Raw genomic sequence first — 27,998 nt, 5'->3', positions numbered from 1 at the left:
CATGAAGAAATAGGGAATAAATAACTTTATTACAATGAATTAAATTTCCCAAGTCAAATTAAAAGGTGTAGAGGTGCCACTATTTTTCACAGCGCACATTCCCAAGTGCATTTCGTATGTGGTTAAGCAGAAGTGTCTGTCGTGAGAAGTGTCCTGTCCATATAGAGTCTCCCCTACCTGCTTAATATCATGCCTTCCCTAGGAAAGGTCCAAGCGTCCTGATGGAAGCTTCACTTCACCTTTATCCCCCCAATAGTTTTCCTCAAGTTCTTCCCAGCAGAGATTTTGAAGGCCATTCTCCTTGCGAATTCAAAATGCTGTTGGTATTTGCTAATTTTGAGCAGCCTCCACACCTACCTGCCAAAGACTATCTTGGCTGAAGACAAGAGAAACTCAAGTTCCAGAATGGTGAGACACAGAATCTCTGTGTAGGCCCAGAGGCACCCTGCTCTCCATCCAAAAAGAAGAAAGGCTGCAGTCCTCACCATAACCTCTCAGAGGTAAGCCCCATTGGATTCAATAGGGCTTACTTCAAAGTAAGGGGGTTAGGATTGCAACATAACTCACACCATAGGGCTGAGGCCATCACACTTGTGTCCTTCATATCCCTGGGCTTTACATTCCTGAATCCAGAAAGGATGCTGTGTGTGTGTGTGTGTGTGTGTGTGTGTGTGTGTGTGCATGCTACATTTTACACCACAAGAAATGCAGAGCCGAGGGGAGTTGAACTGTCCTTTTCCCCACCCTGCTGTTGCTGTGCATGGCTATTCTCCATGGCTTGAGATGCTTTTCTCCATCGCCTTGGGGAAAGGTGGCTGTGGAGAGTGAGGGTGAGGTCTAGAGAGGAAAGGTATAAGGAGAGAAGAAGAATCCTGGTGGATCAGGCCAATGGCCCATCAAGTTTGGCATCCAGTGGCCAACCAGATGCCTCTGGGAAACCCAGAAGCAGGGCCAGAACACAACGTGATGAAGGAAAACTGGAGAGAAGGCAGGGAGAGTCAGTTGAGTTTCAGCCTGGAGTCTTTCCCAGCCCTACCAAGGGATGCTAGGGGTTGGGTGTGGGACGTTCTGCATGCCATTATAAGAGAACAAGGGAGGCGTTCATGGTGGGTTCCAGCACCTCTTTTTCTAGAAAAACAGCATTGACTACACTCTGCCTTTACAAGCGTTAGGTGTAAAGGGTCTCAATTGCACCGGAGGCTTTCATAAATACTGCAAATTAAAAGAGGAGACCACGTTTGGGTGCCCTGCTCCTTCCACTAAAGGAAGGCAGTGCATGGATTTCCACCTACGCCCATAGAATCATAGAACTGTAGAGTTGGAAGGGACCCAAAGGGCCAACCCCCTGCAATGCAGGAATCACATGACCCTCTTGAACCCAGGTATCTGTGGTGCACCACTTTCTGTTTTATATAACCCTCTGCACCACATTCCTAAGCCTGAGCCATAGATTACCAGGCTTCTCCCTGCCCTGGCTCCTGTTCTTGCCCCAAGTTTAGCCTGTTTTGCTGTTCTCCTTCTGTTTGCACACTTGGATGCTCTGCTTGCCCTATGGATTCCATAGCCTCCTTCTACCACCCTTTCCAGAAGCCCTTGGCCTGACTCTGGGAGGCCAAGAGTCTGATTGAGGTTTCTCCATGCTTCAAATGGTTCTGAGGATCTGGCCCATTGAATGGTGCTAGCAGGAGATGTCACCAGGAGATCAAAATCCCATTCACTTTATTCTGGGACTGGACAACAGCAAGTCCCACCTTCTGCTGCTCCTCATCTCTCCTGAGCCAGTCCCAAGAGGTTCAAAGCCAGCCTTGATTTGGAAGAGGGAGCTTGGCTAAGTTGCAGCCACCCTGAGCCGGCAAAGCAAGCGACATGCAATGCTGACCCACTCAACTGGGCAAGAGTTTGCCCCATGCACCACCTTGAGTCACAGAGACCCATCTGCCACCTCTGCCCCACACTGAAAGCAGGCTTTGCTCTTTTCTTAATACACTTTTTGCCTAACGAGAAGCAATAAGCAGGACTGAGTACACTTTGGGGAATATGTAAAAATATAGAGAGACGTCCGCTGCCAAAGTCACATATTTTAGTTGCATAATAAAATAGCTGCATATAGTAACTGTCTTCATATAATCATAAACCGTATGCATCAGTTGCTATCCAGATGGATGCCTGGTCTCGATCCTGTGATATCTTCCAGCATATTCCTCTTAGTAGGTGGAATAATGTTTTGTGGACCCTCAGAAATCTGCAAATGAGCTTAGAAATCATGGGATTTCTGGTAGGGGTTGTGTAATTAATATTTATCTCTCTTTACTTGCTACCTGATTCCCAATCCAATCGCCATTATGTTTTCTAGCTCTCTGTCCGCAACAGCTAGAAAGCGGCTTTCTTAGGATGAGAGTTGCTGTAGGTTTAGAGGTTAATAAGAGCTGATGGACCAGTCAGAAAAAAACTGGGATGTTAGAGGCACAGCTGGAAGTCAGCTGGGAGCTGCTGGTGCAGAGCCATAAAAAGTGTGTGTGTGTGTGTGCGCGCGTGTGCGTGCGTGCGTGCGTGCGTGTAGAATCAGGGTTTATTTGTTGCAAGGCAGGAAGTATGGAGCAAAGGATGTTGGTTTGTGTTGAGCTCCCTGTTAATGGATTCGTATGGATTGGCAGGAGCCAGCTGATGCCCTCCAGACCTCATTTCTACTGCACTTTCATCATGGTTTGCACTCAGGATGCTATTCCATTCCTTAAAAAAACAAAAACAAAATTAAGCTTTTGGGAGATCTCAAAAGAAATGGAAGAAACCCGGGAGGAAAGGCAGGAGAACAGTGATTGGATGACAACGTTGTCATGTGGGTGTACTTTAAAAAACCAAAAGTGGCAACCCCAGAGGAAATCCCAAGTGTGGAAACATAACATTTCAACTCTGACACGCTCAAGGGATCACCTCAAAAGGTCATTTCCAAGTGTGGTCATTATTCCGGGGAGCTTCATGTGTGTAGAGTTACTTCAGTGCTGAAATTTGGCAACAAGATTTGCGTTCCAACCGGCACGCTTGGCCAGCGTTGCATGGAGTTAATGACGTGAGGTCTAGGGGCGTGTTATTATTATTGCATATACATCCAGGTCGACGTAAGAGTGAGTGAGTGTATGTTAGGTCCCTTTTGTGTTCTGCAGGAGCCTCTGCATTGAGGAGGCCCTGAGCTTACATCCTTACCGTGGAGAGTAGAAGGGTGGGGAATGAGAAAGCAGCCTTGCTCCAAGTGACTACAGTGCTCAGGTGCCCACCTCCAGCAGAAGTGTGTGTGTGTGTGCAGGTAGGGGATGGTGGTGACCTACCTCTGCCCTACAAGCTGAGATCTACCACAATATGCTTGTAAACAAGTGTGTTCCCCTTGAAGCTCGGCGCCAGTAGGATATCCATGTCCTCCAACGGGATGGGGCGGAAGGCGCGGGGAGCCTGCACAGAGAGTTCCTGGAACTTTGCAAACTTCTGCTTCTCTTCGTCCCACAGGTAGATGTGGGTGAAGGAGAAGTCACTCCCTAGGGCCATATATTGATGCTGGGACACACGGAACGGCTCCATCACCATGGAGCCTCGGGAGGGCAAGGTCTGCAGCTCCGTGAACCGCAGGCCCTCCCACTTGACCACCTTGGAGTCGCCAATGTAGCGGCTGAGGCACAGGAAGTTGTCCCTCTTGACCCGGAAGTGCTTGACCATCTGGACGTCCATCACGTCTGCCACATCGCCCAGGTGGAGGAACTGCTTCTGCGAGCGGTTCCACTGGTAGATGATGGGGGCCTGGGAACTGCTGGAGATGATCAGCCGGGGCTTGCCGTCAATCTCCAGGTACTCCACGTCGGTGTCACGGTGCCACGAGTGCAGGTCCTGGTGGGAGTAGAAGCCGTTCTGGTTCCAGCGGTAGAGGCTGGTGGAGCCAGCTTTGGAGCTGTCCGCAATGACGAAGAACCACTCGCCCTCGATCTGGAAGGCCTCGATATCGTTGGGCTTGCGGATCTTCTGGCTGTCAATGTCCTGGATCTTGATGAACTTGTCGATGTTGGTGTCCCAGCGGTAGATGTAGGAGCCGCCGAAGAGCTGGGCCACCACGACGTAAAGCTGCGACTCGGCCACGATGGGCTTGCAGTAAACGGCTGAGTGAGCTGCAAGAGAACATTATGAGGCATCAGCACACGGAAAGGTCTGTTATAGGAATTCTAAGGTCTTTTATATATATATATATATATATATATATATATATATATATATATATATAAATGTTCATAAATGTACAAGGCAAACACATACATAAGTATATAAACCATGTGTCAGAAATAGTAAAGGTAAAGATAAAGGGACCCCTGACCATTAGGTCCAGTCGTGACCGACTCTGGGGTTGCGGCGCTCATCTCGCTTTATTGGCCGAGGGAGCCAGCATACAGCTTCCAGGTCATGTGGCCCATCGTGGGGATGCGAACCGCTGACCTTCTGATCGGCAAGTCCTAGGCTCTGTGGTTTAACCCACAGCGCCACCCGCGTCCCGTCTGAAATAGTACAGGAGAGCAATCCTGAAGCCATTTTGACTCTCCTAAATTGACCTCAGATATTTTTCTGCAAGGAGGAAGGAAATGGGAAAAGCTCTCCAATTGTCTTTGGACTGTAGGGGCTTATAGTTACCTGTAAATACAGTCTGGCAAGTATCTGTTAAGCTGAGCACACTATCAATATGCGTAAGAGATTCAGGAACTAAGTATTTACCATCTCAAAGGAATGGCCAGGCTACCCAAAAAAGGCAATCCTGGCAGACAGGAGAGAAGCAACACGCTCAAATTTCTGCTGGGGACCACCTTTCTGTGATGTATGTATGATGTTTTAGGGGGTGGTCTTGAGCTACAGGGTGGGCAACTTCAAAAGTCTATATAAGAGCTTGCACACCAATGTTCTGGGTTCCTCTCCTCCCTCCCTGCGTGGGGTGAGTGGGGGACCCTGTTGCAACAGTTTAATAAAGATCAGGCTTACTAGCCGCTTTGCTTCTCAATATTCTCTGGTTGGCCTCTGTTATTTTCTCCTACCAATAGAGAACCTACATAAGGAATCTGTATGGGCTCTTGGATACCCCATAAGGGGGAAAGGAGCAGTTTTTTTTACTTATTTCAGTTGGAAGGAGACCCGAAGGGTCATCTCTTTCGATCCCTGCCCTGGAATGCAGGAATCACAGCTAAATGTTGCAGGCAACAGACTACAAGGAAGGAGGCACCATGGACAGAGGATTGGGAAATGCAGCAATAGCCGCTTCAAACAGGTTGCGATGAGGAATGGGGCATGCACCTTAGTCACCCCTGCCCTCTGGCATTTTTAAATGCATGACAAAAGACATGCATCTGTTGCACACGTGCATGACAGTTTTAGGTGGACATTCTGCAAAGGCCACCACTCCCAGATACATCATGTCTACATCACAGAAAATGCGGTCTACAACAGAAATCTGAGTGCATTGTTTATCTCCTGTCTGGCAAGTTACCTGATTGCATTATCTGGGTTTTGGTCACTCTTGTTATTATAACTACTTAATTCCTGAATCTAGGTCACAGGTCAAAGGCTCACACCCTGTTCATATCTTGAATGTGCCCTTAAGACAGGATTTGGGAGGACAGAATCTGTGAGGAAAGAAACAACGGGGAGGTTTCCCACTTTGACCTTGCAGAGAAATATTTGAGGTCAATTTGTTCAGGACCTTTTCTGTGGGGTTTCAGACATGTGGCTTATACCGGTATATACAGCTATGGACATTTATATTATGACCTTAAAATTCTTATAACACAACTCTACAAATTCTATGGCTCCATCCACTGCTTACCAGGGATGCGGTCAAAGTCCCGCAGCTTCCGTTCGACATAGTCCCACTTCAGGATGCTGCAGCTGCTGGAACTGGGCTGGGCCAGGGCCACGTAGAGGTCGCTGGAGTACAGGAACGGCTCTGCGGACACAGACTGGAAAGGCAGGACCTGGTGCACCACAAAATCTGATGGAGGAAAGAAACAAAGAGACCTTGTCTGTATCCCAAACAATTCCTGCTGATTGCCTTTTAAAAAGCCCTTAAATGGCTTGGGACCCTGGATACCTGAAGGGCCACATTCTACCACACCAGCCTGCCTGAACTCCATGGGTTCCCATTCCCACATGACATTAGACACAGGTCAGGAAAAACATTCTTGATTACGATGTCCTATTTACATAGCATCCTCACCTCCTGGACATCAGTCCAGTGCCAGGGTAACCTTCCCTACCAACCCATGTTTTGCCACGTGAAGTGTAGGTCGTTTATAGCCATGGTTTCATCCGTTCTGTTACATTTCATTGTTCTGTAGTGTGAACATAAGAATGTAGGAAGAACCTGGTGGGTCAGGCCAATGGCCCATCTTGCCTAGCATCCTGTTCTCACAGTGGCCAACCAGAAACCAGGACCCAAGCACAAGAGGCCTCTCCACTCCTGTGGTCTTCAGCAGCTGGTCTTCAGAAGCACTGCTTCCTCTGACAGAGCCATCCTGGCTGGTAGCCATCGACAGCTCTCTTCTCCTCCATGAATCTGTCTAATCTTTAAAAGTCATCTAAGTTGGTGACCAGGGACGCGGGTGGCACTGTGGTCTAAACCACAGAGCCTAGGGCTTGCCGATCAGAAGGTTGGCGGTTAGAATCCCCACGATGGGGTGAGCTCCCATTGCTCGGTCCCTACTCCTGACAACCTAGCAGTTCGAAAGCACGTCAAAAGTGCAAGTAGATAAATAGGTACCGCTCCGGCAGGAAGGTAAACGGCGTTTCCATGCGCTGCTCTGGTTCGCCAGAAGCGGCTCAGTCATGCTGGCCACATGACCCGGAAGCTGTACGCCGGCTCCCTCGACCAATAAAGCGAGATGAGCATCACAACCCCAGAGTCATCCGCAACTGGACCTAACGGTCAGGGGTCCCTTTACCTTTAAGTTGGTGACTATCACCATCACTGCCTCATGTGGGAACAACTGTCACAGTTGAACTATGCACTGCATGAAGAAGGACTTTGTTTGACCTGTCCTGAATCTTCTGGCATTCAGCTTCACTGGATGTCCAGTGTTAGGAGAGAGGGAGAAAAATGTTTCACTATTCACTTTCTCCATGCTGTGCATCATTTTACAGAGCTCTGTTCATGTGACCTCCTCTTTGCCTCTCCTCGTACCTAACCCTTTTCTCCAAACCAGAGTGTCAGGGATGTGACTGAGTTAGATGCCTGGGAAGAATCTGACTCTGAAGATGAGAGAATGCAGTCACAAATAAAGCAAGAGTGGGTTAGTTTGACCCCCTTTCCTCCTGAGTTTCCATTCGCCGATAGAATAGTAGACTCAGAAGGCTCACAGTCGGTGGGCGGGGGAGGAATCAGACGGCCTTCAGGGGGTTGCTATGCAACCAGAAGGGAGGCAGCGTTTAGAAGGCTCTTCGTTTGAGAGTGCAGGGAAAGTCCATCCACCTTCCCCCCAAACCAGGAGGGCTGAAAAGGTTGAAATGCAACAGAAGTGCAAGGGAGGAAGGACTGGACTTTGGCGCACTTCATGCTGCGGAAGGGGCGGAAATTCAGAGTGAGCAACTAGTTAACAAGGGAGGCTGGTTCGGTGTGTTAATTGTAAATAAACGTACTATAAACCTGCCAGAGGCTCATTAATTCGTATTGGAGCTTGCTCGTGCCTGCCAGAGATCCTGACATGGAGGTTGGCATAGTTTTATAAAGTCAGTCATGACACCTCGTACTCGCCTTTTCTTTCAACGAAGAAGTTCCAAACCAGGCATAGGCAAACTCCAGGTGTTTGGGGCCTACAACTCCCATGATCCCTAGCTAACAGGATGAGTGGTCAGGGATGCTGGGAGTTGTAGTCCCAAAACATCTGGAGGGCCGAGTTTGCCTATGCCTGTTCCAAACGGTGCAACTTTTCTCCATGCGAGAGTCGCTTCGGCCCTTTGATCATTTCGGTTGCCCTTTCCTGAACCTCCACAGGTTTGTAGTGAGACAACCAAAACTGTACAAGGTATTCCAGACGTGGTCATGGCTGGCACAGATCTGCAGGAGAAGGGGATGGCAAGGCAGGGTTCACCCACCCCCAGCAAAATCTGTAGATGCAGCACTACTTCTGGGTGCCATTCTATTTCCCAGAAGGCCATGCAAATACCAGCTGTTCCTACCTGTGGTGACGCAGTCAAAGTCCTTGAGGGGCAGGTCCCGGATCTTCTGGCCTTGGTATTGAGCGGGGCTCCCACAGAAAACGGCGGGGATGCTTGTGTTGGTGCTATCCATCCACTCCACTAGCCACTTGATGTTGCAGTCACAGGTTAATGAGTTGCCCCGGAGGTCTCTGTCAAAGAGAGAGGCAATTCAGGAGCAATCACCTCCACCCACAAATTGGCTACCGTATTTTTCGCTCTATAGAACACACTTTTCCCCCTCCAAAAATTAAGGGGACATGTGTGTGCGTCCTATGGAGCGAATGCAGGCTCCTTGGCTTCAGCGATAGCAACGCGAAGCCTCCGAAGCGCAGAGGGAGCGCTCCCCCCGCGCTCCGGAGGCTTCGCGTTGCTTTCGCTGAAGCCTGGAGAGCGAGAGGCGTCGGTGCGTACTGACCCCTCTCGCTCTCCAGGCTTCAGGGATAGCCGCCTGAAGCCTCCGGAGTGCAGCAGGAACTCGCGCTGTGCTCCAAAGGCTTCGGGTTCCTTTTGCTGAAGCCAGGAGAGCAAGACTCTCCTGGCTTCAGCAGAGAGGGAGAGCTGCGCAGTGCCCCTTCAGCGAAGGGGGGGGGGAGAAATGGAATGGGCTCCATTTCTCCTGCCGCTTCGCTGAAGGGGCGCTGAGCAGAGAGGGAGAGAATTTCCCCCCCCTGTTCTCCCCCTTCTATGGTCCGGTGCGTCCTATAGAGCGAAAAATACGGCAATTTAAGAGCAGTCACCCAATCCAAAGGCAAGATTGCAAATCTGCTCCAGCATTCTCCAACTACTGCTGTCCCCCGCACTCTCCTCCCTAAGTACAGAGATTCCCTGTGCTTTGAAAATCTGAATAACATTTGTTTGCTGTCCATCTTCACCAGTGATAATGCTGATCTTACAATTCATTTGCTTGTCAGGGTAGACTTATCCTGCTTAACTAGTTTTTTCTGTGATCTTCTCTAATGCTACCACATAATAAATAAATAATAATTGATGTCTGGAATGGCTCTAAGTGCAAGAAAAGCAAGACAAAAAAAAAAAAAAAAAAAACCAACCCTAGAATATTTGCTTTATGAAAATTACAGGATTTTAGCTGGAAGTTACAGGTTATGCCCTGATTGGAAATGAAGCAGTGTGACCACCCAAAACTTTTTCATGTATTGAAATTAGTGTTGAAAGTACGATAGCGTTTGATCACCAAACAGCATCATGGACACAAACAATAATAATAAATGCACAGTGAAAAGAATGTCTGCTTCATTTCCAGTCAATGCCCATCCTGAGACTTCCTGCTGAAATTTGATAACCACAAACGTTCTGGGTTTTGTTCCACTTTTACTGCGCTGTGATCTCTCCGGACAGCAATATTATGGTAGCCCAAATCCACTACTATTGTGTAAAGGACATGTTGCTTTAAGGTGAAGTTGGTGCTTTTAAGTCTCACTGAACTTGAAAAGGAGAATTATACATATGCTTAATGCTCTCCTATTCCCCACAAATGAAATAAAATTATTTAACTGGGTGCCTCTTGCTGCTCCAAATTAAATTGGTCCATTCTGCTTGGCTCACCCGTTTTCAGCAAACCCTCCCCAGTAATTGAAGAAGAGAAGAAGAGGAGTTTGGATTTGATATCCCGCTTTATCACCACCCGAAGGAGTCTCAAAGCGGCTAACATTCTCCTTTCCCTTCCTCCCCCACAACAAACACTCTGTGAGGTGAGTGAGGTTGAGAGACTTCAGAGAAGTGTGACTAGCCCAAGGTCACCCAGCAGCTGCATGTGGAGGAGCAGAGGCGCGAACCCGGTTCACCAGATCACGAGTCTACCGCTCTTAACCACTACACCACACTGGCTGGGCTGTGGTTAATTTAATTACAATGGTGGGTCTTTCATATATGGTGAAATTCTTGCAGCTTGCCATGAACTTGTGGGCCACAAATATGGGAGGACATTGCAATATTTGCAATTGCAAAAGGTGCAGGGAGCAGAATTACTTGCACCGAAGTGGGAAGGAACCTTACAGGTCGCTCAAGATGTCCAGCGGTTTCAGGAGGCCTCTGGGCAGTGTCTGCAGATTGTTGTAGGCCAAAGACCTGGAAGAAAGGAAGACGTGAATGTTGGGTTGTGCCAGGGGTTCCCCCCTTTGCTGCTCTTGAGGAACATAAGGATGTAAGAAGAGCCTGCAGGATCAGGCCAGGGGCCCATCTAGTCCAGATTCCCATTCTCACAGTGGCCAACCAGATGCCCCAGTGAGGAGCCCACCAACAGGACCTGAGCACAAGACCCCTCTCTGTGGGATGTGAAACACAGAGCAGTCAAGTACAACATCCCTAGAGTGGACATAAAAAGGAGATGTCTGGACCAGCTAGTCGGAACTTCCTGTTTCCTCCTAGGCTGGGGCAGACTTCCTCTACATGTGACCAGATGTGGGTGTGACCTCACCTATGCAGATAACAAAATACCTCAGCGGAGGCCGCCATCTCTCTCTCTTTGACTACATTCGTCAAAGAAGCAACATCTTAGCCTAAGATGCTCTCTTGGCTTGCAGCCAAAAAAGGACAAAGGAGCTGTCTCCTTATGGGATAGTTTCCAGGTGTATATTACTTTTGTAACTTAAGTCTGCCTTCTGGGATCCATCTATGAACAGAATGTGAGTGAGTAAACTCTTTTATACTTTTATAGAAGACTGTGTCGTGTCTATTTCTTTTATGAGGGACTACAGGGGAAATTACCAGGTAACATTTCAGAGGCTTTAGCGAGCCTGAGCAAACGCATCCGCTGTGCAAGTTTAAAAAGGGGGGAATGTTACTCTGCTAAATTGTAGAACTTGTTAACACAAGTTGGAAAGAATATAATCAAACAATATATCCTCTCCTGCATCCCTGAACATTCCCACACTCTCCCCTCCTGCCATTTCCAGCAACTGCTTTTCAGAACCTTAGCCATTGTGGCTAGGAGCCATTGATAGCTTTTTCTTTCAGGAATTTGTCTAATCCTCTTTCAAAACCATCCAGGTTGGTGGCTGCTACTGCTGCTGTGACAAAGGCAGACCCTCCCAGTGTCCCAATTTTCCAGGGAAAGTCCTGGAATGTCAGAAGCCATCCCGGTTTCTGATTTGATCCCAGAAGCTCCTATGTCCCTATTTCCACTGGAGAAATGTTGGAGGGTATGCAAAGGCAAACCCTGCCACCCCTACGGACACCATGTGACCCAGCCAACTCTCATGGACAAGAATCCTGCAGGAAGGCATTGAAATATCTCTGTGGGCATAATGCATCCTGCCCTTTGCATTGAAGAAGCGCTCCCCCACCCCCTGGACAGATCTAGTATACCTGAAGGAGCGTCTCCACCCCCATCGTTCTGCCCGGACACTGAGGTCCAGCTCCAAGGGCCTTCTGGTGGTTCCCTCCCTGTGAGAAGTGAGGTTACAGGGAACCAGGTAGAGGGCCTTCTCGGTAGTGGCGCCTGCCCTGTAGAATGCCCTCCCATCAGATGTAAAGGAAATAAACAACTATCTGACTTTCAGAAGACATCTGAAGGCAACCTTGTATCCGGAAGTTTTTAATGTCTAATGTTTTACCATTTTTTATGTGCTGTAAGCCACCCAGAGTGGCTGGGGAAACCCAGCCAGATGGGAGGGGTATAAATAAAATAATAATAATAATAATAATAATAATAATAATAATAATAATAATAATCCCTGACCATTTGATCCATGTCTTCATGATCATCATAATTCATTCATATGCAGTGTGAATAGAATTGCATAATTACAAAAATACAACAAAAGTAGTCATAAGCAATAAAAAAAAATCAAAACACAAGCAACATAATTTAACACCTCCCCCAAACAAGTCATAATAAGATCCACAAATAGAGATACAAAAAATCAACATCAATAATAATGTGATTCCTGCATTGCAGAGAGTTGGACTAGATGCCTCTTGGGCGATTTCTAGCTCTACAAGTCTATGATTCTATAACAGCAAAATTAAGATCTCCAAAATTAAATCTTGACCCCAACAAAAAAAGTCATAAGCTTCATGATTTGATTTGAGTTTCCATTGAAATGAGACTATTTTAATGTTTTAATGTTGTATTTTAATCTTGTTTTTAAGTTGTATTTCAATCAATTCGTTTTTATATCGGGTGTTAGCTGCCCTGAGCCCGGTCTAGGTTGGGGAGGATGGGGTATAAATAAATTTATGATGATGATGATGATGATGATGAAGATGATGATTATTCTGGCAGGCACGTCCCACACTGCCAGGAGTGCACCAGTTAATCTTAGTTTGCCAGCAGCATGCAAGGCCAAGTCTGCAGATCCTTCTGCCCAAGTGGCAACTCACAGGTGTGTCAAGGACTTGAGCCCACGAAAGGCGTTTTTGGACAGAGCCTGGATGTCGTTGTTCTCGATGAACCTGAAGGCAAAGAGAAAGACATATTCTCACCCAGGGACTCCCATGCTTTTTGTAGGCCACTGCCCTGCCTTGGTTCCATAAACTCATCCATAATACCCACTACCCTATCCTTAAAAAAAGCATCATTCAGAACAGCAATTTGCACAACCCACCAAGGAAGATAATAAAATCTTGAATAAAATTCAAAACATTAGCAATTAATTGCACATTTACTCAAACCCTCCCATTAATTGTAGATTTAGTTTAATCAATTCAACAAAAACTATGAGCTTGACTGACCTCAGTGAAATAAAAAATTAAGGTCTTGTGTGTGTGTGTGTGTGTGTGTGTGTATAATGTAAATGTTCATAAATGTACCAACCAAGCGCATACATAGATGTGTGGAGCACATTTCTGGAGCAGCACAGGAGGACCGCCCTGAAACCATTTTGGCTCCCAAACTGACCAAATGTTTTCTCTGCAAGGAGGGAGGAGGTGGAGGAGCCTCCCCATTGTCTTTTTGCTCACAAATCCTGTCTTTTAAGGGTATGTCTGTCTGTGTATGAATAGGGTGAGCCTGTGACCTGGCTCAGGAACTAAGTATTTGTCATTACAAAAGACTGGCCAGGCTCCCCAGGGTATCCAATCAAGTAAGCATTAACAGGTAACCAGCCAGACAGGAAGTAAACAACGCACTCAGATTTCTGTTGTAGACCACCCTTTCAGTGATGTAGGTATGATGTATCTGGAGGCGGTCTTGGACTCCAGGGCGGGCAATTTAAAATGTCTATATAACGGCGGACACACCTTTGTTCTGGGTCCTCCTTCTTTCCTGCATGTGAGGGGAGCACCCTGTTGCAACAGTTCAATAAAGATCAGGCTTACGAGCTGCTTTGCTTCTCAATATTCTCTGGTTGGCCTCTGTTATTTACTCTGATCGATGGAGAACCTACAAAGGACTCTATAAGGGCTCTTGTGTCCCCCATAAGGAAATAAGGGCAGATTTATGTTTATTACACCAGCTTTTGAAAGTCTGATAGTCATTGACACCCCATCCCCATCCCCCGCCAGCCCTCCACTGGCTGCGTAGGGATGGGCATGGCTGTAGCTAGAATAAGATGTGAGACCTTTGTTGTGTATTTTGTTGTTCCTAAGACTTATAAACATCAGCTCTCCCCTTTCCCCCTGTTCCTGCCACTTCTTCCTACTACAAGTGTTGTCCCAGTGTGTCCCCTTGTAGAGGGTAGAGAAAAGTGGCCCGTACAGGTACTGCAGGTGGGAGAGTCCGGTGAACGCATTGTCCCCAATCAAGGAAAACTTGTTGGAATTCAATAAGCTGCAAAGAGAAAAGACACGGTGTTAAGGCGGTTAGATGGGACAGTAAACCCTAGCAATGCTTGGCTTAACATTTCATGTCGGGTTGCGGGGGTTGGACTAGATGACCCTTGGGTCCCTTCCAACTCTTCTACAATTCTAGGATTTTGCTTTGAGTATCACAAGGAGATGGCTTCAGAAGAGGGAGAGATGGGACCTCAGCGGCTCTTAGTTGAGAGACCAGCAACTTTAAGCTTCCCTGCTGCTTTATTCCATCCCAGCTGAATTCTGCAAATTCATCACATGAATTCTGCGAGTTATTTAGAACTCGCTAAAACGACAGAGTTAATAAGAAATCAATCGATAGATAAGCTTAAGAAAGAATGGGAATGTTTGGAAAAATTACTTGAACAAACATGGTTCCAACAAAGTTAGTTCTTGGTATAAGCTTTCGTGTGCATGCACACTTCTTCAGATACACTTTTGATCTGAAGAAGTGTGCATGCACACGAAAGCTTATACCAAGAACTAACTTAGTTGGTCTTTAAGGTGCTACAGGAAGGAATTTTTTTATTTGGACTATGGCAGACCAACACGGCTACCCATCTGTAAATGGTTCCAACAATAACACTTGGCTGTGTTTAGACTAATTTCGCAGACAGAGGTATCCCAAGATGGAGACCAATAATTAAATACAGATCAAAGGTAGCAATGGCTGATTTGAAACCAGAGAGCAGACAGAAGTCAACAAACCAACAAATTAAAAAATGGGATTCAATCCAGTAGGAGGGACTTTGTGAGCAGCATACCCTGGTACTGGTTTGAATTAGCAAAATAATGCTTTTTGTTTGATAGGTATTTTTAGTCTTGTAAATTTTTCGGTTTCACTGCCGTTCATTTTTCTTTTCTCTCTCTCACACTTTATTTCTTTTATATAATACACATTTATTCTAGATGTTTGATAATTGGATAATGTATACTGTAATAACTATCTTTAAGGTAGAAATATCCAATGTAAGTTGTGTTTTTTTTCTTTGTTTTGTTTTTTTGTATGAAATGCTTGTTTAATAAAAGTGAATAAAAATTGAATTAAATAAATAAATGTGTAACTAAAAAATAAATAAATTCTGTAAATAGGAACTAGTGCCTGGGTTTGTCGTCGTCCCCCCCCCCCGCAATCTTTTTCCTTTTTGTGTTGTGACTTTTAGAATGTAAGGTGTAAGGAGTGTTCTTATTACTGATATTTATAAGCCTCTCTGGGAGGGTTTTTCTCCTTGCTTTTTCTGAAAAGCTGGGTAAAAATACTTTTAAAAAATCAGTAAATGCTCCCCCCCCCACCTCGTTCAAGGTCTGACATATTTAAGGTAAGGGTTTTTTTCTTTCTAAACTGATTTTCCAGTGACCCCGCAGGTGGTGTGCCTTCAGGACTGATGTCCTGCTCTGCACATTGCAGAATATTTATTTATTCATTTAATAAAATTTATATACTACTTGATCCCAATAAACCCCGCACTCAAAGAGGTTTAGGGAAAAAAGATAAAACAATAAAACTACCAGTAAGAAAAATGAACAACTTTAAAACTTTCGAAAAGTTAAAATAACAATAGAATAAAAACTGATTTAAACTTGCACCACCTTTCTAAATATCTGGGTTGGCTTGTCTAAAGAAAAAATGTTTTTGGCAGGTGCCAAAAAGTACAGCAAAGGGAGTGGAAGGAATGAGATAGGTTTTAGGTTATGTTATGTTTTTAATAGGTCATGCTATATTCTGGATTATGTTATGTTTTATAGATTATGTCTAAATAGGATGAGAGTTCGGAGATACGTGCAAATGTATATGTGAACCCGGTCTTTGGGTGGGTGTTTGATTTTCGTTGTTGTGTATACTGTGTATATACGGACAATGACAATAAATTTATCTAAATCTAAATCTAAATCTAAATCTAAACCTGTATGGTCTCAATAGGCAGGGAGTTCCAAAGTGTAATGGTGCCAATTCTGTCAACTGAAGCAGCCGAGTAGGCGTGTAGGGGATGAGGCTCTAGCCTAGAGAAGAAAAGGTGTCAACTAGCAGCTCAGGTGATGCAGAGTTCCTCTCAACTTGTAAAGGAGCTAAGAACTTGCAAGGAATTCCAGTTCCACAAGAGCTATGCTCTGCTTTGACCTAGGAAACTTATTTCATGGGAAGTTATCTTGACTGTGAAAGGAACTCCAGACAGTTTAGTTGAAATGGACAGAAGGAAAACAAAGGCTCGTGAAAACCAGATGTTTCCCACTCCAGTTGGGTGCAAAAGCAATTCTACTAGTGCCTTGCCCTGTGGCATTAACTATACAGTGGTACCTTGGGTTAAGTACTTAATTCGTTCCGGAGGTCCGTTCTTAACCTGAAACTATTCTTAACCTGAAGCACCACTTTCGCTAATGGGGCCTCCTGCTGCACCGCCGCTGCACGATTTCTGTTCTCATCCTGAAGCAAAGTTCTTAACCCGAGGTACTATTTCTGGGTTAGCAGAGTCCGTAACCTGAAGCGTATGTAACCTGAAGCGCATGTAACCCGAGGTACCACTGTATTGCAGAGTCCACATTCCAACCACTGCCGTTTCTAAGCTGAAAAAGTTAATGTGTCAAGGCAGAAAGCATGTCCTCTCTCATCTGCTGCCATGAAAAACTCCTGCCCTTAGCTCAATTACAGTGGTACTTCGGGTTACAAACGCTTTGGGTTACAAACGCCTCAGGTTACAAACTCCGCTAACCAGGAAGTAGTACTTCGGGTTGAGAACTTTGCCCCAGGATGAGAACGGAAATCGCACAGTGGCGGCGTGGCGGCAGCAGCGGGAGGTCACATTAGTGTGCCTCAGGTTAAGAACTTAACTCGGGATAAGTTCGTAACCCGAGGTACCACTAATAATAATAATAATAATAATAATAATAATAATAAATTTTATTTATATCCCGCCCTCCCCAGCCAAAGCCGGGCTCAGGGCGGCTAACAACAATCAAATAATCAAACAATCACTGTACTAGCCTAGGCAGTCACTCTAATGGTAAAGTTCTTTGGCTGGCTAAGCAGCACTGTGACAACTCAGGGTAACAAGAACCCTCCTCCCCAAAGACAAAACCAGGGGAAACAGACTGGCAGAGAGACATACAGGAACTGCAGGAACGGGAGGTGAGCGAAGGCGGCTTCTTTGATTTCGCTGAAGTCTGCATTTATCAGGGTCCTGCAGGAGAGGAGAGGGGGGGAAAGAGAAATGCTAAAACGTCTGCTGAAACAGAAGGAGGCAACTGAATCTCACAAAAGGATTTGAGCAGCAGTAAAAAGGTAGCTTGTCCACACTTCCACTTGTCCTGGGCCTGTAAAGCACAGGAGTTAGTGGCGTTTCCCTTGCCCCACTCCTTTCCCTGGGAAAACCCATGCTTTTAACTCTAAATGGGAGTGAAAGTCAATCTGGAGAATTGCCCTTTGCTCTGATTGAGCACTAAAGAGCAGTTTTCCCTGGGGAAGCTCACAAAACACCGGGATAAGAGAAATGTTTTTCTCTATCTCAGCACTAGAACTTGTGGACACACAATGAAGCTGAATGCTGGAAGATTCAGGAAAGATAAAAGGTATCCTTTGTGCAAAAGATAAAGGTAAAGGACCCTTGGATGGTTAAGTCTAGTCAAAGGCAACTATGGGGCTCCCTCACTTTCAGGGCGAGGGAGCCAGCGTTTGTCCGCAGACAGCTTTCTGGGTCATGTGGCCAGCATGACTAAACCACTTCTGGTGCAACAGAACACTGTGACAGAAGCCAGAGCGCACAGAAACACTGTTTAATCTTCCCACCGCAGTGGTACCTATTTATCTACTTGCACTGGTGTGCTTTTAAACTGCTAGGTTGGCAGGAGCCAGGACAGAACAACAGGAGCTCACCCCATTGCAGGGATTCGAACTGCCAACCTTCTGATCAGCAAGCCCAAGAGGCTCAGTGGTTTAGACCACAGCGCCACCCACGTCCTTCGTGCAGTGCAGTGAAAGCATGGAACTCCTGGAGGATGCAGTGATGACCAGCAACACTGATGGCTTTAGAGGACCAGACAAAGGCAAGGAGGAGGAGAAGGGCTATTGATGGCTACCGGCCATAATGGCAGTCTTTTGCCACTACAGTTGGAATCAGCAGTGCTTCTGAATACTAGTTGCTGGAAACCAGCTTGGGTATGGACTGCATGCCCTCTGCATGGCGACGTCTGGTCAGCCACTGTGAGAACAGGAAGCTGGACTAGATGGACCACTGGCCTGATTCAGAAGACGCTTCTTAACTTCTTATGTTCTTATGATACACTGAGAGTTTGTGTACCATCGCACTAGAAAAATACGTGGATTCCACACCTGTGTAATTGGTCTGTACTTTGATGAGAGAGTGCAGGATTCTGTGGTTCCAGAGAGTGAACAATCTCGAGACAGGGAATACTAGGAATACTAATAATACTAATAATACTAATAATACTAATAATACTAATAATAATAATAATAATAATAATAATAATAATAATAATAATAATAATATTTTATTTATATCCCGCCCTCCCCAGCCGAAGCCGGGCTCAGAGCGGCTAACAACAATAAAAGTAACACAGTTTACATAAAATCCCAATCAATTAATTGAAATGCATTCTAAAATCAATTCATTCTAAAATCAATTCAAAATCAAATTGATGGCAACCATTGGGCTAGAGTTCTGTGAGGATTACCAAAGGAGGGGGTCAGACTGTGCCTTGGCCAAAGGCCAGGTGGAACAGCTCCGTCTTGCAGGCCCTGCAGAAAGATGTCAAGTCCCGCAGGGCCCTAGTCTCTTGTGACATGACAGAGCGTTCCACCAGATCGGGGCCACGGCTGAAAAGGCCCTGGCTCTGGTTGAGGCCAGCCTAACCTCCCTGTGGCCCGGGACCACCAAGATGTTTTTGTTTGAAGACCGTAAGGTCCTCCATGGGGCGTACCAGGAGAGGCAGTCCTGTGGGTACAAGGGTCCTAGGCCGAATAATTGTGGCAAAACCAGTTTCCAATCTGCAAAGTAGGTGGCTTCTCCATTAGTGGCTCAAAGCACGAGCGATGAATTGGCTGTTTCCAATCACACTCCCAGCCACAAACTCACTCACGCCTGCTTCCAGATGTGTGTACGGTTTATCTTTTTGTTTGTGGCATTTATGTTCCATCTTTTTCTTTGAGGATCTCAAGGGGGCTTACATTGTTCTCCTCCTCCCCATTTTATCCTCACAACAACCCTGTGAGGTTGGTCAGGCTGAGAGGCAGGGAGTGGTCCCCGGTTAACACCCAGTGAGCTTTTTTTATTTGAGGCGTCCAGATAATGCCATTGTCATCAAAATGCCAACCTATCTCCACCCCCAACCCCATTTTGTTTCCCCATACTGGGAACAAACTGTGAAACCCCGCCAATGCTTATGATCCTTTCTGGGGCAAATCTAACAAATTATTTAAAAATAAATAAAAATCCGCTGTTGTTAACTGCTGCCTACAAGCTAAAGATTGCTATGAAATAAAAAATTTAAGGTGTGTGTGTGTGTGTGTGTGTGTGTGTGTGTGTGTGTGTGTGTAATGTTCATAAATGTACCAACCAAGCGCATACATAGATGTGTGGACCACATGTCTGGAGCAGCACAGGAGGACTGCCCTGAAACCATTTTCACTCCCAAACGGACCAAATGTTTTCTCTGCAAGGAGGGAGGAGGTGGGGGAGCCTCCCCATTGCCTTTTTGTTCACAAATCCTGTCTTAAGGGTATGTCTGTGTATGAATAGGGTGAGCCTGTGACCTGGCTCAGGAACTAAGTATTTGTCATTACAAAAAACTGGCCAGGCTCTCCAGGGTATCCAATCAAGTAAGCATTAACAGGTAACCTGCCAGACAGGACGTAAACAACGCACTCAGATTTCTGTTGTAGACCGCCCTTTCTGTGATGTAGGTATGATGTATCTGGAGGTGGTCTTGGACTCCAAGGCGGGCAATTTTAAATGTCTACATAAGGGCGGGCACACCTGGGTTCTGGGTCCTCCTCCTTCTCCTGCGTGTGAGGGGAGCACCCAGTTGCAACAGTTCAATAAAGATCAGGCTTACGAGCTGCTTTGCTTCTCAATATTCTCTGGTTGGCCTCTGTTATTTTCTCCGACCGATGGAGAACCCACAAAGGACTCTATAAGGGCTCTTGTGTCCCCCATAAGGGAATAAGGTTTACATTTATTACAGCTAATTAAGACCCTAAAAAGCACCCTAAGGGTCTGTCTGCGCTACTGACTTCATTTGCTTTTAATGCCACTCTGTTACCCTAGGAATCCTGGGAATCATAGATCTGGGGTAGGAGGCCCCTCACCAACAGGAATCCTTTGTGGAAAGCTAGGGCAGCAAACGTTAAGATAAAACTGATTTGCTTGCAGCATATGGCTGGGCGTCCGATGTCATCCTCCTCAATTACTGTCAGGCTGTCCTACATTCACAGATTTCACGTCGTCTCACTCACTGGCTACAGGCCAAATGCTAAACTGCACATTTTTCTAGCTGGTAGGCGCCAGCCATCAGAATCCTGATGGCAAGTGACTGGACCGTGCGGACTTGTTTAGCCTTTACTGTGGTTGTTATCTGCATATTTTGAAAATCTTTGAATTATTATTATTTTTAAAAGTTGTCTCCTGACTTTAGCTCTCAGCAGGCAGAGCCTGGGGCCCCAATCTTGCTCCACTCCACACACACCCCTGAGATTGATCTCTCCTCTCTCTGTCCTTCTCCTCCTCTTCTTGCAGTTTCCCTTCTCTTTTATACATAAACTGAGCACAGCCAAAGAAATATAGTCCCTTGGCAGAGAGGATGCATTTAAAGATCTCTCCATTTGCTGTGATTAATGAAGGGTGGTTGGAGAGAGGCTGGGAAAAACACTTAAACAGATCAATGCGGGCATCAGCCTTGGCACGAAGACAGAGCCAGGCGCAGCAGTCTGGGAGAAAAGTGTTAGGAAATGCCAGAAATTCCCAGTGGGAATAGGATGGGGTTGCGGGGCTGCTGAATCAACTCGCAGCCCTAAGGCTTGGTTTCCAGACCCTTGGTCATCTTGGTCACCCTCCTCTGTTCCTTCTGAGACCTTGGTGCCCAAAATAGTCTCACTATTGCTTTCCTTGATCTTGACGCTGGACTTCTGTTGATTCAAAACCATCTCTCTCTCACACGCACACTTGCAGTTTGAAGTGGAATTCTGCCATCTCAGTTGATCACACCTTCGTTCTGCATAAATTGGAATTATCTCATCTTATTATGCAGTCTGAATCCCTCACTTCAGGCTGTAGGTGATGGGGAGAGAGTCACACACAGAAAGCCCTGTCCAGAAGCAAGAAACTGGCATTATCAACAAGAGGAGTTTGCCAAAACTCTCTCTCTCCTTCTGATGTGCCCCATGCAAGTTTGTTTTTTAACATGGGGGAAGCAACAATTAAATGCCTACTGTGGGTTAAACCACAGAGCCTAGGACTTGCCGATCAGAAGGTCGGTGGTTCAAATCCCTGTGATGGGGTGAGCTCCCTTTGCTCGGTCTCTGCTCCTGCCAACCTAGCAGTTCGAAAGCACCTCAAAGTGCAAGTAGATCAGTAGGTACCGCTCCAGCGGGAAGGTAAACGGCGTTTCCGTGCGCTGCTCTGGTTCGCCAGAAGCGGCTTAGTCGTGCTGGCCACATGACCCGGAAGCTGTATGCCGGCTCCCTTGGCCAATAAAGCGAGATGAACGCCACAACCCCAGAGTCGGTTATGACTGGACCTAATGGTCAGGGGTCCCTTTACCTTTTACCTGTCCACAGTCTGAAGTGGCATAGTCCAGAATAGGGGTGCCAACCTGAATAAGATATGGGGGGCTGGCCCCCTCAAATATTTTATTGGGGGGCTGAAGACCCCTCAGCCCCTAGGAGTTGGCTCCTATGGCCCAAAATACTGCCACCTCGCTGTGCCTGATGTGCACCAATGTCTCTGATATTTATATATTTAACTTCACCGCAGTTTACGAAAATGATAGATCAATTAAGAATTAAGAAAAATTAACAACAATCTATAGTTTTTGTTTAGTTTAAACCAGTTTGGTTTGGTTTGGTTTATAGTTAGACTAAAAGCAGATCAGACTTGCTCCAACTTTCTAAACACCTGGGTAAAGGTAAAGGTAAAGGACCCCTGACTGTTAAGTCCAGTCGTGGACGACTCTGGGGTTATGGCGCTCATCTCGCTTTGCTGGTTGAGGGAGCCAGCCTTTGTCCGCAGACAGCTTCCGGGTCATGTGGCCAGCATGACTAAGCTGCTTCTGGCGAACCAGAGCAGTGTTGCTTAAACACAAATGTTTTTTGCAAGCACCAAAAAGAGTACAGCGAAGGCGCCTGCCTGACATCAATAGGCGGGGAGTTCCAAAGTGCAGGTGCTGCCAACCTAAGAGGTCAAGTTCCTAAAAATGTGGAAGGGGTATTAGGAGGCACCTGCAACAGTGTCAATTTTGCTGCCAGAAACAGTTTGAGTGGGCACACACAGGGTAAGGCAATCTCATAGGTAAACTGGTCCAAAGTTGTTAAGGGCTTTATATACTAATAGTACCTCTTGAGAAAAAGGGATGTGGGTGGTGCTGTGGGTTAAACCACAGAGCCTAGGACTTGCTGATCAGAAGGTCGGTGGTTCGAATCCCTGTGATGGGGTGAGCTCCCATTGCTCGGTCCCTGCTTCTGCCAACCTAGCAGTTCGAAAGCACGTCGAAGTGCATGTAGCTAAATAGGCACCGCTTCGGCGGGAAGGTAAACAACGTTTCCGTGCGCTGCTCTGGTTGGCCAGAAGCGGCTTAGTCATGCTGGCCATGTGACCCGGAAGCTGTACGCCGGCTCCCTCGGCCAATAAAGCGAGATGAGTGCCGCAACCCCAGAGTCGGCCACGACTGGACCTACCGGTCAGGGGTCCCTTTACCTTTACCTTTAAGGAATCTCAAAGCAGCTAACAATCTCCTTTCCCTTCCTCTCCCACGACAAACACTGTGAGGTGAGTGAGGCAGAGAGACTTCAGAGAAGTGTGACTGGCCCAAGGTCACCCAGCAGCTGCATGTGGAGGAGCGGAGACGCGAACCCGGTTCACCAGATCACGAGTCCACCACTCTTAACCACTACACCACACGGGTGTATGACAATAAAAGAGACCCTGGCTCCACATTAGGAATAATTTTCTGATGGTAAAAGCCACTTGGACAGTGGGACAGACTCCCTCTGAAGGTGGTGGATGCTTCTTCATGAGAGGTTTATAAAACAGATGGATGGCCACCTGTCAGGGATTCTTTACCTGTGATATCTGCCTTGGAGTTGGAGTAGAGTGTCCTATGAGTCCTGGTTCTGTCTTTTATATCAGCCTTCCCTCGCCTGGTGCCTTCCAGATGTTTTGGACTACAGTACACATCAGCCTCAACCAGCCCAGCTGCATGACGCTGGCAAGAATAGGAGCTGGCTCATGGAAGCTGGGGCTGATGGGAGCTGTGATGCAAAACTTCTGGTGGGGAACCAGGCTGAGGAAGGCACCCCTACACGCTCTCACATACTCCAGACTTCTCCATTCAACCCCACAAGCCCCATTTGGTGCACACAGGTGCATATATCCTCACCACCAGTTTTACACACCTGAGTGTGCTCACCACGTGAAGCAGGCAGGCTCTAGGGCGGCACGTTCATACTGTACTTCTGAGGTTTCTTCCAGACAGCTGGCTGCTGCCAGTGTAATAAATTATTGCTCTCCTGTTGCAAGCTGTAAGTGGAATTTCAATTGACTTTCCACACCTTCGGGGATTTTGCACTTCCACACCAGTAGATAGGAGAGGAAGATGCAACTGGGTTAGTAGGGTGGGGGTGGGGAGCTCTAAGTGATCCTCACATAAATAAGTAAATCAAAACCTCCATTATTTATTTAGCGCTAAGCATTCTAGTGTGGTTGCCTATCGCTACCCATGAAATGTCAAAACACAATGCAGATTAAAAAGTGTTTAATTAGCACAAAACCAAATCAAACCAGAAAATCATGTCTAAAACGGTGCTGATGGAAATAGTTGTTCGTTTAATATTTAAATCAGTGCTATAGTTTTATAGTGCTATATCAGTGGTACTATAGGCAGAAAAGAATTTTAGCACTAATGAAAAGATCGATTTAAAGCAATTAACGGGCTTTGAAATGGTGTCCAGGAAGGTGTTTTGTCCATGAAGACAACATAGAGTTCCTTTCACTCTTTTAAAGGGGGTCTTAAAAATGTATTGGTGGCTTTTAGCTCATGCTGTAAACAGAAAAGCTTCTCTCAACACACTACTCCAAGACTAAAATAATGATTTTTGGGAAACGCAGCGCTCAATATAAATGGAGTTTGGATCAACATAATTTACAGCAAACTTGCTCCTTCATATATCTTGGAGTCCTTTTTAGTGAATCATTGTCTTTGAAGTGGCAAACCCAAAGCACAGAAAGCTATAGGGACACCGATATTTTATTTTATGGAGCGTGGACAGTTGTTTCTTCCAGCATTGAATCTTTTTGGTAAGCAAAGTGATCCCACAAATGCTGTATGGAGCTGAAATTTGGGGTGACGATGTGAACTCTATTAAAGGGTTAGAAACAGTTCAGAATCAATTTCTTAGGAGACAATTCTCCTTAGCCAGCGGAACAACAGCTGCACTTCTATGTACGGAAACCAGATGGACAATGATCAGAGCAAGACTGCATCCCATTCAACTATCTGAAAAGATTTACTTCCTGACCCTGCGAGCTTTTCCAGCCCTGTGCTGTATGGGGAACAGCTCTGATGGAAATCAAACGTTCAGTGTATCCTGGATTACTATTGTGTCCATGAATTGAACAAGTTTTTGAATATGGACAAGAGTCCACTAAGGCTCTACTGGACAGAATCTGGACGGGACCTACAAGAGATTAAATCTTCCAAATGTTCTCTGTGGTTCCCACTCTTAAAACGGGGCATTTTAGAGCCAGTTATTTGTCTAAAATACTCTTACCTGGTCAATTAAGACCTGCCTTTATTGTGCTGTGTTACTAAGCAATGCCCTCAGCTGTGCTGGAAGGGCGTTATAAGATTTCATACGTAGATAGACTCTGTATTTGTGGACAACCACATATTTTGTTATTTGTTATATTGCACAGAAACTATATACACAGAACCTAGGAGATCTTTTCTAAATCCCGTTTGTTCAAGAAGGCAATCTCTAACCCCTAGTAAACTGGGGAAAATGTCAGACACATGCTGGAAAAGTAAAGGAAAAAAAGGGGTACATTCTATCACATGGGTAGGCAAACTAAGGCCTGGGGGCCGGATCCAGCCCAATTGCCTTCTAAATCCGGCCTGCAGGCAGTCCTGGAATCAGCATCTTTTTACATGAGTAGAATGTGTGCTTTTATTTAAAGTACTTCTCTGGGTTATTTGTGAGGCATAGGAATTCGTTCATTATTTTTTCAAAATATAGTCCGGCCCCCCACAAGCAGAGGTGTAGTACCCGGTGGTACCCGGTGTGGAATTTTTTTTGTCACCCATTCCCCCCACATCGACAGCTCGGGGTAGGCTTGGGAGTCACGGGTGGGCGCCAAATGTCCGCATCCTTCCTATGCCTCTGTGCCTCCATCCCTGCGACTCCCAAGTACCCCAAGCCATTGGGGGAAGGGGGGAAACTATTCTGCTTTGCTGGGGTGCTGGCAATTTTTAATTTTTTTTGTATCTATGACATATGGGGATTGTTCAATTCCGTTGCATACATTTTAGCATGTTTTCATTTATTGCTTGCAACTGCCTCAGTTTTCATTTTGTAATTATGCAAATCTTTTGATGTTGTAAACCACCTGGAGCAAGGTTTTAACTATGGGAAGGTGATGAAGATGCCCCTCCTATGTCAATCTGGTTTTCTGGATTTTTGCTTTAAAGTACAGAGCAACGCAGTGATGCGCATTAATGCTTGAATTGTCCCTGTGCAACAAAGGAGCGATGTAAGAGCAATCGCTGCACCAGTTCCACCCAGCTGACATTTAATATGGATATTCAGTTGTATTTATGGCATGCAAGCATCCCACATGCTCAGATTGCACCATGGAGTGGCTGTGCACACTCCCCCCGCCCCGAGCTTCCCACATACACAATCATGTTGGCTGGAAACTTACTTTATTTAAAAAAGGAAAGGAAAATCAAGATTTGTTTATTTATACCAGTGCTTAATAAGCATGCTGCAAGCTCACATGGGCTCCAACTTTTCACTGCACATGCATTATGTTATTGCACACTGCTAAGAAATTAGAAAATGGGGGGGGGGGAGAAGACCCTGTATGCACTTGGTACATATTACCGTACAATTTGTGGTGGAATTGCAAGCTGGTGCAAGATTTTTAGAATTTAATTTTGACAGAAATGATAAATATTACTAAAACTCTTGTTTGCTGTCCAAAATGAATGTTACTGGATATTTTTGACGATACCAGTGTAGATATGTTGTCAAAAGAATTGGTCTTTTGCATGATCTTGGCAGCTCAAATAGCAATTGCAACTCAGTGGCAAACAGCCTAAGATCTTACACTTACCACTCCCTCTGGAATATGGCTATGACGGAGAAAATTATTCATAATCCCCACTTGATCACTGCAATGAAAAGCCTGGTTGAGCGTTCGCAAATCTCACACCACAGAGAGAACTTCTGTATCACCTCAAGGTTTATGATCTAACCAGTTCAGCTTCACGTCATTAAAGGCAGACGAGCCTTTAATGCGAGTGTCAAGAAGCAACCAAGAGGTTTGGCTCTATAAACCAACGCAGCCACTACTTTGCATTTGCATGTAGAGCTGCCATTAAGGATCATGTAGCCCGGCTGGTCTTTTCACCTGCAAGAAGCCATCTATAGGCAGTGCGGCATAGTGGTTAGAGTGTTGGACTAGGACCTGGGAGACCAGGATTCGAATTGCCACTTGGACACGAAGCCCTCGGGCCACTCACTCACTCTCAGCCTAGCCTACCTTACAGGGTGGTTGTGAGGATAAAATGAGGACGATGAGATTTATGTATGCCACCTTCAGGTCCTTTAGCAGAAATGGGACGTGCGTGTAATTCATCATCATCATCTATAGAACCCCCCTCTTTCTCCAGGAGCAAACGAGCCATTCCCCAGCTGGGATGCAACATCTGGAAATGGACTTCCACAGGAGACCAGTCTGAAGATGCTGAAGATGCAGACGTCCCAATGCTGTCTGTGCTCACCCCGGCAATCTAACCCCTCACTTCTGACCCCGGCAATCTAACCCCTCACTTCTGACCCCTCATCCCTGTCATCTCTCTCTTGGACACCAACCGGCCCTGTTCCACCCGGGGACACCATCTCCACATGCTCCTGAACCCCTACTGCATAGCAGCCCATCACCCACCCACCCACCAAGAGACAGATGTGCACCCTCCCCAGTCCCCATCCACTTACAGCGAAATGACATCCCGCGGCAGGCTCTTGGGGATGGCCTTGGAGTCGACGCAGAAGGCTGTGTCTCTGGTGCAGGAGCAGCTGGGCGGGCAGGGGGGAGGCCTGGGGGCTTTCCGGCAGGTGGCGGGCAGCCAGAGGCAGGCCAGGCCCAGGAGGAAGAGGAGGAGAAGCTGCCCCAGCCTCTGCAGCTCTGCCATGGCCTTTTCCTGGGGGAGAACCAGCCTTCCAAGGCTGGGGAAGGTGTCCCCAGGGAGAAGCGGGCGTTTGCAGCAGCAGCAGCAGAGGAAAATGATACAGGAACAAACCGAACTCTCCGCTCGCCTCCTCTACAGCTTCTGGTTCCTCTTCTCTGTGTCTGCAGGCTGCTGCAAGCTGCTGGGAGCTATCTCATCCCTGCAGGAAGCTGCGCTCCTCCGCCAGGCGTGATGGAGAGACGCGCGCAGCACGAAAGCACCAAGTTCTGGAGTGATCACTGATGGGGAGGGTGGATGAATGAGCGCATCGCTGACTGGATGCAGCCTGAGCCTGGGGGTTGTCGCGGCGCCCGCGGGGGGCGGGTCGTGGAACAAAAGGTCGGCTGCACGTGGGAATAGAG

At 46.5% G+C, this 27,998-nt stretch overlaps 1 protein-coding gene and 1 long non-coding RNA gene across 2 annotated transcripts in view; one reads left to right on the top strand and one right to left on the bottom strand.

Annotated features, from left to right (window-relative positions):
* Positions 1-27,998, top strand: part of LOC310711985 — a 129,478-nt gene that overhangs the window by 48,930 nt on the left and 52,550 nt on the right. The window lies entirely within an intron of this gene.
* On the bottom strand, positions 9-27,993 carry LGI3 (leucine rich repeat LGI family member 3). Its single transcript, XM_083514287.1, has 8 exons — positions 27,404-27,993; positions 17,067-17,138; positions 13,868-13,939; positions 12,553-12,624; positions 10,225-10,296; positions 8,191-8,360; positions 5,843-6,007; positions 9-4,148 (listed from the first exon to the last, which is right to left on the bottom strand). Exons 1-8 carry the CDS (start codon positions 27,598-27,600, stop codon positions 3,331-3,333), a joined length of 1,638 nt encoding a protein of 545 aa, XP_083370413.1. The 5' UTR covers positions 27,601-27,993; the 3' UTR covers positions 9-3,330.

The sequence above is a fragment of the Podarcis liolepis genome (assembly GCF_965112155.1).
Source record: "Podarcis liolepis genome assembly, chromosome: 7".
NCBI classification, from domain to species: Eukaryota; Metazoa; Chordata; class Lepidosauria; order Squamata; family Lacertidae; genus Podarcis; species Podarcis liolepis.
The sequence above is the reverse complement of the archived record's forward strand: the minus strand, read 5'-3'. Positions and strand labels throughout refer to the sequence as shown.